Below are 11,086 nucleotides of genomic sequence, written 5' to 3' on the forward strand. Positions count from 1 at the left end.
TGGCTAAGCATAACTGTTCATTTCTCAAAATAGCATTTGAAGTTCTATATGAAGTGGTTGCTTTTTATGAAATTACATAATAACACAAGGTACCAGTATATAATTTTACTTATTCAAGACTACAAAAGGCACCTGGAAATGGCAAAGAATAGCAAGATTTAAGATAAATAACAGAATGGTAATACGCAAAATTTGATATTAGCAAATTGAAGACGGTCTCAGATTGGCAAGAAGAACTCATGGTTTAAAAATAGAAAACAGGTATAAGAGTTCAGGACCATCTGTACTATAAACTTGTAGAAGGATGAACTGAAGAAAACTTAAAAGATCACTATGGGAATCTCTTGTATGTCTCACTTAAACTGTAAATTGCTGTGTAGTCTGCCCAAATTAAAAGAGCAAACAAAAAGACTAAGGAAACAGGTCAGCAAAGCAACAGATAAATGTATTAGTTCTAATGTATCTAATATGGAAATTCTAGAGATATGATCTACTTTAAAGGAACCACTCTATGAAAAGAGATTTATTCAGAATATTGGAAGCATTATTGCATGTTATTTAGAGTACTGAACACAATTAAGAGAAGCACTGAAATTCCTACTGAACCTATTCAATGGAAAGGTTTTAAGTCAGATGTGTTGTTAAGTGCTCTACAATTTTTTAATGAACTGTTGGTAGATAGCAAGTTGTTATTTAAAGATAGGATTGGAAAAAAGTAGGAGCATCTATTATTGTTGGTAATACTTGGTTTTCTTGTTTGTTGCTGTGGGGTTTTTGAGTTGTTTCTTGTCTTTTTTTTGTTTGGTTTGTTTGCTTTTTATTTTTGTTTGTTAAGCCATCTAGTTGACAGGAATGAGGAAGGAAATGATGTCCTACTTTATATCATTCTTTATACCTCTTTGCTTCGCTGGAAAGATGTATCACTTCAACAGTACCAGTACTTACATAGTATAGAGGTTGCTGGTGAAGGGTCTGGAGCTCAGGTTCTGTGAGGAGCAGCTGAGGGAGCTGGGACTGTTTAGTTTGGAGAAAGGAGGCTTGAAGGGGACCTCACCACTCCCTACAACTACCTGAAAGGAGGTTGTAGTGAGGTGGGGCTCAGTCTCTTCTCCTGGGTAACAAGTGACAGGTGGAGGGGAAATGGCTTCAAATTGCACCAGGGGAAGCTCAGTTTAGATATGGGGAGAGAAATTTTCATGGAAAGGGTTGTAAACCACTGGAACAAACTTCCCAGGCAAGTGTTGGAATCACCATTCATGGAAGTGTTCAAAAAGTTATGGCTACATTGTACTGGAGGATGTGGTTAGTGGTGTATATGGTGGTTTGGGTTGATAGTTGTACTTAATGCTCTTAAAGGTTTATTCTAATCTTAACTATGCTATGATTCTATGATTTTATTACAGGTATAGCAGGACACTGAATTTTCACACAGAAATACAGTTCTGGCTGATGTCACACAGTTACCAGAAGTTCCAGATAGAATGTAGCATAAAAAATAAATACAGTTTTTTGAGCTTTAGGAGAAAGCATAACTTTTTTTAAAGATGAAAACATCACCTCAAGATATAATTCCTAAAATCATTGCATGTATTTATTCCTTACCAGAATTAAGCATAGACTTTCTTGTAAGCTGCTGTTAAAGCTCCCAGACTCTAGAAGCAGTGTTACTGAAAGCAAAATAAGTTAGAACAACCTGTGGAAAGTCAGTAAACACTAGAGAAATTCTCAGGAATCTACCCCAAACAGCTCACATCGTTATTTGTTCCAAACAGGCTGAATTGAACCAGGCTGAGTCAGAAGTGGAGAACAGTAAACGCCATTTGCAGCACTATGAAGACAAGCAGAGAGAACATGTGGCTTGCATAAATAAGCACAAAGATTTACTAGTTTCCAAAGGAAAGGAATTAGAGGTACGTGTGTGGGGGCTTTTTTTTTTAGCTATTGAAGTCAGATGGTCATGATTCTTCTAATATTTAGTAATAAATAATTCCACTTGTATAACATACAGACCTTATTAATATACTCAGCTACACTGAGTATTCTCTCAGCTATGTCCTATGCTGACTGTGTAAAGTAATTTTGTGTAAGTGAATCAAGGCCTCTTTTTTTCTGATAGGACACCATTTCTGTCTTGACAGATAAATCAGGGTTCAGACATTTCTTCTGTCTTTTGCAATTAGAAGATTAAAATTACTTAAAATCTGTGGCTAACTTGAATTGAATAATGTTGTTTTGGTTTCTTGGATGGTAGGTTTTTCCTTGTACAGGCCCCATATCTGATCTTTTGAAGACTTACCTAATCAAGCATTATTAACTAGCTCTGAAATCACATCCACAAAGACTTTTTGAAAACTGCCCTATTTAAATATGGTGATTTTGGTTCCTTATTTATCTGCATTAGCTAAATAACTGTGATTGTATTAAAAATCTTGGATACAGTTCTTGGCACTGAGAAGTAACTACCCATGTGTAAATGTTGTCAATAAAATTGTTAACTGGGTTTGCTGTAATGGAAACAGAAAGAGCACAAAAATATTGTTCTTGCTTGGAGTTCATGTTTTTCTGTAGCATAAAATACTTGTTGTGAAGACTAAACAGATTTTTGAAAAGTATGACAATTATTTGAGCTTCAAACATTCCTTTAGGAAAAAATGGCAAAAGCGAGGCAAATCTTCTCAGAGCGCATCAAGGTCAGCAGAACTGTAAAAAGTCTTGATGCAGAAATGAATCGCTTGAGAGAGAAGATAAATTCAGAAAGCAGTCACCGTGGAAACAGAGAAGAAATAATCCAGTAAGTCATCTTTACTGTCTAAAACAGTTTAGGTAGGATAGAAAAGAGAGGGGACAGAAGAGTTTTCTTACTGACTCACTATGTGTTTGTGTGCTTTTAGTACTTAAGCTATGTATGAAGGTGTAGAAATGTGTTGTGCTGATCCTCCCAGTACTGAATAGATTTAAGAGTCCTGAAACACCTTGCAGTGATTTTAAGCAGCATCTTATGGTATTACCAATAATCAGATACCCTCTTAGTGTTTTGAAGTATCCCAGTTATGACTACACAAATTTAACTTGCTGTTTTTTGTTGCATTAAGCATAATTCTTTTTTGTGTATTAAGTGTAATTCTAGTTTGAGTAACTAATGTACAAGCTTGGCAGCTCCTTGAGGTTTTGACTGCAGTGTATTTCAAGGAAGCACTCCCCTCAGATATTTTTGAGCATGGGAAAAACAGTCATTCATTCTCCTTGGTGGAAGATTGTTTTCAAAAGAATTAAAAGTAGAATTAAGATTTAATTTTTGTCCACATTTTATTTGCAAACAGGATCTTACTTGACTTATCAGGTGCTTTTAGCTTCCACAAAAATCCTCACAACAAAGTTTTAATTTGAATATTTTGATTATCAAAATTATTTTCAGCATTTACAACAATAGCTCAGTTTTAATGTAATGCATATTACTCCTAACCTTTCTGTTAATTAAAACAGGCAATTTCATTATGCAAAGGAAAGATATGAGGATGCAAGCAATAAAGTTAAGAATTTAAGGAGATTTATTGCTGTGCTGGATGAAGTAATGACAGAAAGGCTCAAAGTGTATCGGCAATTCCTAAGGTGAGATTAAGGCAATGTTCACAACAATCTTTTTTAACCTAAGCTTGCTCCCAGTTTCAATTTTATCAGGCCTGAGAGTTTAGAGGCAGCCTGTACTGACAGCTGGAAAAGCAGTGAGATAGTGAAGCCTGCATTTTTCTTCATCCCAAAGACCTCAGCTGTGCTGACTTCATCCAAGGCAGTTCTGTTTGAGTGATGGCTTTGGTCAGTAAAATGTCAGCAACATACTAGAACTTGAAATAATCTGGGCTGTCACTCATTTTTATTGATTATAATCAGTGGTGCTGATGTAGGCCAAACACTTCTCTGCTCTGTACTGAAAAATTTTGAAGACCTTGATTCAGATTTTGTAATTTGACAGCTTCTTCTGCTTTACTGTGTACACGCCTTCTTTCTTGCATCAGTACCTTAGTATCCTATAACTACCCATGAAGATTTTGTTGTTGCCTTCCTTCAAAAGAATTCTGTCCACTATGTGTAATGTCACCCACTTGAGAGTGCAGATGATTTTGGGAGAATGTTGTTATTGAAGGAGGGCTTAATACTTAATGATGTGGAACTGTTGATGAAAATCTGTTGTCACTTTTTCATGTATTTAAAAACTTGGTCCCCTCATGTTTGTTTGCTTGATTGAAGGAGCCTTTCTATGCAATGCAAACTCCACTTTGAGCAATTATTACGTCTTCGAGGTTGCTCTGGACATATTGTTTTTGATCACAAGAATGAGACACTTTCCATAACAGTAAGTTATTTTATATTATTTCAATTACCATAATACATAATGAATTATTATTTGTTCTAGTCTCAGGTGCTAGAAATGCATTGCAAAGAATAAGTTGTTTTTCCCTCTCCAAAATGTGATACACTAAGTTGTAGTGTTATAAATATTTTGATCAAGTTATCAATTTAATCATATAAAAGAGTTAATTATGATTACAAGTAGAAAATTGTGGAATGTAAGGTATGGAAATGTTAGGAGTGTTGTGCTTGAAATACACAGCCATAGGAACCTCACCAAGAAGTCACTGGACTTCTGTGTTATGGTTGAGAAACTGTGGAGGCTGTCATGCACACCAGTTATGCTGCTTGGAAACCCTTCTGCCCTCCCCAGCTTGGTTTGAATATCAATGATTCCAATCAGTAGACCTCAGTAGAAATGACCAATGATTATTTTAGGATAAGAATATTGATGAAGTTATATAACTAACAAAACCAGTCATTGCAAAGGTTAAATTTAAGACTGGCCATGTTATGCATAGTTTGTGAAAGAACTTACATAGCAATGATTCAGCAGAAAAAGGATGTAGAAATGGCTGGATTTTGTCTGTTGAGCAGGAGTCGCTGGAGGAGTTTCCAAAAGCCTGTGTGAAGAATTGTCTGCTTAATCACATCAAATTGGTGTTAGATAAGTTTCTTTCATCCCATTTGGTAACAGTTGGATGTTGTTGAAAACAAGCAAGGACAGAAAACATTGCCATTTTAAATTGCTAGATTAGAAGGAATAAATGTGGTTTGGTCATCCAGTCTTTCAAAATAACTCATTCCTGGCTCATTGATAGGAAGTTCAGCAGTTGTTTGTGTGACTGTATAATGGCTCTAGTTGTTATTTGAACAACTTAATGTAGGAAAGCTTCAATAAGTTGTTTTTTTTTTTTTCCTGTACCTTTTAACATACATCCCAAAAAGTTTTATCATGGATTTATTTTCTTTTGTTTCTGTGGGAGACTTCAGTTTTAGGGATTAAGGGGAAAAATATGCAGTGGCAACATAAATACATGTCACAGTCCTAATTAGACAGGTGAAGCACATGTATCTGAAGAACTAAACTCAGTCCATAAAATATCAAATCATTATTGACTTTATCAGAATATATTTTTGTAATAGGATGTCTCCAGTATCTCACAAAAGAGATCTGTATTTAGTCAAGGAATGTAAGTTGCAAAAAGAAAACAATTCCCTGCAGAAAAAGATTCCACTTAAAAATAATCCTTATTTGCCTGCTTTACTTGTTAAAGGCAATGCAACTAGCAGGGCAAGAAAATGCCCAAGTTCCATCTTACAGAAGGAGTGCCACAAGATGTCATCATAATCAATGTAACCAAATGGCTATTCACAATGTTTCGTGTATTCCATGTAAAGAATCCCTTCCTCATTTAAAATTATTCTGTAAATCAATTCCCTGCTTTTCTATTGTACCTGGTAACCATGGGTTTTTACTGCTATGTCAACATGGCATTTATTAAACACTCTTTAACAGCTATTAAAAATAGAGATTTGGGTAACAAAACTCTGGCAGAGTAATTTGATCAATTCAGTGTGTATGGTTGTGATAGAGGAAGTTGCAGTGATCGTAGAAATGTGCTAGTAAATGTTTAGGAGCCATCCCATTCCAGAATAGCAGTTGCCATGAAATGCAGAAAATTGTTTTCAAGTGATGTCTGTCTGTTCATGTATAATGTGTTTGCTGTTAAAATTATGATTGTTAGTATGTCTTTACGTCAGATTTAAAAATTGCTCCAATATTTTTATTTCAAGGTTCAGCCTCGAGAGGAAGAAAAAGCTGCTCGTAGTGATCTGAGATCTTTATCAGGAGGTGAACGTTCCTTCTCCACAGTTTGTTTCATTCTTTCTCTGTGGAACATTTCTGAATCTCCTTTCAGATGCATGGATGAATTTGATGTCTACATGGTATAGTTTTAACTTAAACTATGTCTGCTATTCTGATTTGTATAAATTAGTGAAATAGTTGGGTTGTTACTTGTATTTGGTTAGATTTAAAACCACTATAGATAACTTTAAATTATAAAAAGCCCCCAAACCAAAATCCCCAAAAACGAAATTTGTTAGTGATCTTTTTCACTTGGTGCCATAGTCTAGTTGTGGTGTAGGGACATGGGTTGGACTCAATGATTTTGGAGGTATCTTCCAACCTAGTCATTCTGTTGAATTCTGTTGAATTTGTTTGGTGACTTCTGAAGCTTATTTTGTTTCTGGTGTTGGTATCCAGAAATGTGAGCCTTTCTGTAAATTTATATGCTTAAACCTTTGTTCAGCACGAAAGTAATAAATCAGCTGTTACTGTGTTTGTCGGAGGTTGACTCTGCATATTGCTGGGACATTCTGGGCTTTGCTTTGATTTCTGCCAATTTTGAGATCAGTATTGGGGTTTTGCAGAGCAAATGTAGCAGTTGGGTTCACTGTTGCTACTCATTTTATAGAAACTCATACTTCAGCTAGGAGCATGTCGCCAAGATGTTGAAATGCAGAATAATGAACAATAAATATTAATTGTAGCAAAAACTGATAAATCATATTTTTTTGTACCACTTCCCTGGACAAGCCACTAACCCATTTTGAAATTTCTTTTTTTAAGATTTATTTCCTACTTAATAATATGCAGGGTGGTGTGAGTTTGAGAAAATATTTAGTTCTGTGAGACAAAGTTTTGATACTGGCTCATTTAATTTTGCCTCAGTGTCCCTCATAAATCATTTATTTACTAGGAATCACCTAGAGGGAACAAAGATAATGTAGTTTATATTAAGGAATTTCAGAAAGGACAGTATGCATCTAAGGTAGTTTTTCAGCCAACTTTCACATCTTTGATTCTCTTTTTAAAAGTTAGTTGTGCAGGAAGTTTATCCATCTTTCTGGGAAAGGATGGTACTTAGAACTGTAGGCCTTGCAAAGGATTGGCATGTTATTTATTCCATAAATTATTCCACACAACTTGTCTTTCCCCTGCAATGCCAGTGAGTGCAGCCTTACTGTCCACACTTGCTGTAGGTGTAATCACGGGGCCCCACCACATGAGGACTCCACGGTGTATTTTTGTGGGAGATCTCTGCTTTCATGAGGAGCAGTGCACAGCAGCAGAGCTTTGTTAGTCCCTGCTAATAACAACTTCCTATTGCACAGCCTTTTCAGTAAGCCCAATGTGTAAGGTTGCATTCAAAATAATGAGAATAACAATAATAATCTTAATAAAATCAAACTCCATAATATCACAGGTTTCATGGAGCCCTTAAATCCTTTCAGGTGATTTTTCAGGCAGGATTTTACAGGAAGCATTATTCTGCTAAAGTACAGTTCATCTCAGCATACCAGTAAAGAAAGAAGTACTGTATGTTCATCAATGATAGAAAAACACTATAAATAGATGAGTGTGTGATTTTTCTGTATGCTAAAAAGATCAGTCTAAGAATTTCTCAGGCTATAATTTGTAGCTTTTAAATTTTTACCCTAATGTTTCTCCAGTTTTTCTTAGTTTTTGTTAGTCTTATTTAGATATTTTCTTTAGCCAGCCTTGACTGTATAGCATTTAATTCTGGTAGGTTTTCTAGAATCATGTTTTCTGATGTATTTATTATGTCAGTACCACTACCTGACAGATCTTTTGTCTTTAGGATATGCTCAACAGAAGAATTGCCATCGATATGATTCTGGAGAGAGCTGACTTTCAGCGACATCGACAGTTCATTTTGTTCACCCCCCTGACCATGAGGTAATACTGTTGTGGTTTTTTTTCAGGATACAAGAATTGCAAGGGAGTTCTCTTGCAAGGAGTGTAACTTGAAAAAGTTGAATATGAGGAGAAAGAAATTTTGCTTTTTGTAGCAGTAGAACATGAACAATTAAGCAGTTCATTGCTGATGGTTCTGTCAATTTAAAGGGTTTTTTTTAATAGGTTTTTTTACTCTTCCTTATATAATGGTAATTCAGTAGGACTTGAATCAGTTCATCTGGAATAAAACAACTTTTAGAAATGTTTTATTTTGTCAAACAGGCTCTTCTTAGCATAGCTTTGTATGTCCCTCTCCCCTCCCAAAACCAGCAAGACTTGGGATCTTCTCTGTTAATGCTACACTACTTTCAAAGGATTTGTCATTTCTATCAGTTTTATTTTCTGGGTTTTACTGTTGCTGATCCAGAGACTCACGCTTTAAATTTTTGATCTAGTGGTTCAAAATTCTTTCAAAACTTTTATATAAGATCCTGTTAGAGCCATTCCCAGTTTAAAGGGACATAGCATGTCTCTAACCTTGTGCAGCCAACTCAGTCCAGTGTAACCAGTAAAGCCTGAGAGGGTAATCAAAGCAATCTTCAAAAGGTTGATTTATTCCTAATTGTCTTCCCTCACTAAAGTACACAAAAAGTAGGGTAGTGGTATCTGTTGCTATTCCAGTGGAAATGTTTTTGTGGAGATTTTCTGAATCTAATAAACACACAGGAATTTTTTATTTGGTTACTGTTGAAAAAATGAGTAATTTATGTACAGTTTGAATTTGTTATATTGTTCCATGATTCATGTTAAGCAAACATTAAATTTAACAAAAATACGGAGGAAAATTCAGGAAAAATCCATTTAGGATAATCAATGGAGATGCCTGTGTAAATTTATATTTAATAACTTTGCTCATTCTTAGTATGTTGTGACTGATTACATGTGTGTACAGTGTGTGCTACTTCAGGATCTGTAAGGCAAATCCTGACTTGTATTCCATCATTTGTTCATTTGGAGGTTTTTGTAAAAGAACCTTTTTTCTAGTTAAGGCAGTCTAATTGTTAGAATTCAGATGATTGAAACAAGTGCTTGTCTTTACCTCAAGCTTTTATTGATACCGGGTCCAGGATCAGTTCAGTGAAGCCTGAACTTCACCCGATGTTACTGTTTTTTAAAACTATCAAAGAAAAAAGTTGGTGTTATTTAAAGGAAAATATGTAATGTAAAGAATCAAATGGAAATACTAAAATTCATGGAGAAGAAACATTGTTTAAATGATGCATCCTTTATTTTTAGTTCTCTGCCTACGAGTCCCCATATTCGAATCCTACGCATGCCAGACCCTCCAAGAGACCAAAGAACACTGAATTTTCAAAACAGGAATGACAGAGATGAAGATCAATAAGTATCTCTGTATGAATATGGTATAATATTGAAGATAAATGTGGAATAATATATGTAAAACTATTGCTTCCTGATTCTGAAAAAGATTACAATTTGTTAGATACTCTCAGGAAGATATTTCTGTATTATTATTATTATTAATTATTTTTTAAAGGATTACTGTGTGTGCACAGAACAAGAATAAGCACAGTTTGGATGAGGAGAAAATTTTGAATGTTCTGTTAATATTTTTAGCTACCAATTATAGAATTTTTTTATCTGTTGTTCTGATTTTTCTTCTGGAAAAGTTGAAATATATTTTGTATAACTATAAAATAATATTTTAATAAACTGTTTGAACTGATATTTGTGGTAATGTTTTAGTGTCTCTACACACTTAAAATTGTCATTAAGTTAAAAATATTGTTTTCTTCCTAGCTACATTTTATTTCTTAAATGTGTGTTAGGTAATTAATAGATACAATAAAATGTGTTTCATTTATTTTCCAGTGAAACCACAGTAGCTGAACATGAGAAGCTATTAGACCTTACACTTTAATAATTAGAAAAGTGAAAAATTTATATGTAGTATATTATATTGGCTGGAAAGTAGTTCTTTCATTCCTTTCCTAAAGAGTTTGAGTGTCTTTGGACATGAGCTTACAAAACCCAGCAAGCTGTGTCTTTATAAACCTATAATCTTAATTCCAGTTTACTGGTTCTTACACACTCTTGAATTTCCAGGTATAGAATTAGTCTCTAAATATGAATTCTATACTATTAATTTAAAATGTATTTTAAATTAATTAATAAATTTATTTATTTTATTATAATTATTATAATAAAATAAAGAGACACAAGTCTTCCCAATATATAAGAATTAAGTAGAAAAAGAATTATGGGATGTAATACAGTAACTTTTCTACAGCGTTGTAGACCTGTGTTTTGTTGGGTCTCCCTGCCCTCCATCCCCTCCCACATTTCCCTGGGACTAGAGCACTTAAACTTGTTTAGATATTGCAAGCATTTATTGGGGATAAGAGGGAGAAAGAAGAACCAGAGTTTTCAGTCACTCAAATTAACCTTTTTTTCCTCTCCTGTTCTTTTTTTCTCCAGGACCTTGAAATTTTTGGCAACTCTTCAAAAAAAAAATTACTTTTTAGAGTTCAGCTGCATTTCTTTTTTGTTGTTTTGGGGTATTTTTTTGTTGTTTGATGTTACTCATCTACAAAAGCTATTGAGACTACTCAGAGAGCAACATTCAGCATTTTCTGCACTTTTTTACAGAATAGCAGTTCCTCAATAAAACCTTATTACAGTCTAAGTTCTTACTTTGCAGCGTAATTTGTTTTCAGTTGCAGCACCATATTAAACTTGCAGGTTTCTTTAAAATATGGAAGCTAGGTAAGACTTGTAGGAAATATACCTTATAGAATCACAGAACCATAAAAAATGCTGAGTTGGAAGGGACCCATCCAGCTGCATGATGCTCCCAGCTGACTTCCAGCAAGCTGAATCCTGCATAAGGAGAAGGGCAGTTGAGGTGGAAGTGTCCCTTAGTTCTCAGAAACCATTTGTCAATGTCATTGT

At 34.6% G+C, this 11,086-nt stretch overlaps 1 protein-coding gene across 12 annotated transcripts in view; it reads left to right on the plus strand.

The window, feature by feature from the left end:
• SMC6 (structural maintenance of chromosomes 6) overlaps positions 1-10,820 on the plus strand; it is a 39,555-nt gene extending 28,735 nt beyond the window's left edge. For 5 of the 12 annotated variants that reach the window (XM_086875809.1, XM_086875806.1, XM_086875812.1 and 2 more), the window contains 8 exons: positions 1,773-1,910; positions 2,646-2,791; positions 3,484-3,609; positions 4,246-4,351; positions 6,145-6,297; positions 8,016-8,113; positions 9,410-9,526; positions 10,613-10,820. In XM_086875809.1, coding sequence (XP_086731935.1) covers positions 1,773-1,910; positions 2,646-2,791; positions 3,484-3,609; positions 4,246-4,351; positions 6,145-6,297; positions 8,016-8,113; positions 9,410-9,518 — 876 coding nt within the window. In that variant the 3' untranslated portion in view covers positions 9,519-9,526; positions 10,613-10,820. Of the gene's footprint in view, positions 1-1,772; positions 1,911-2,645; positions 2,792-3,483; positions 3,610-4,245; positions 4,352-6,144; positions 6,298-8,015; positions 8,114-9,409; positions 9,861-10,612 lie in introns of those variants that run through there. The other 7 variants (XM_086875808.1, XM_086875810.1, XM_023922628.2 and 4 more) reach the window with 2 other exon arrangements.
• Positions 10,821-11,086: the final 266 nt, after the last annotated feature.

Source organism: Cyanistes caeruleus, chromosome 2, assembly GCF_971803275.1.
Source record: "Cyanistes caeruleus chromosome 2, bCyaCae1.hap1.1, whole genome shotgun sequence".
In the NCBI taxonomy this organism is placed as follows: Eukaryota; Metazoa; Chordata; class Aves; order Passeriformes; family Paridae; genus Cyanistes; species Cyanistes caeruleus.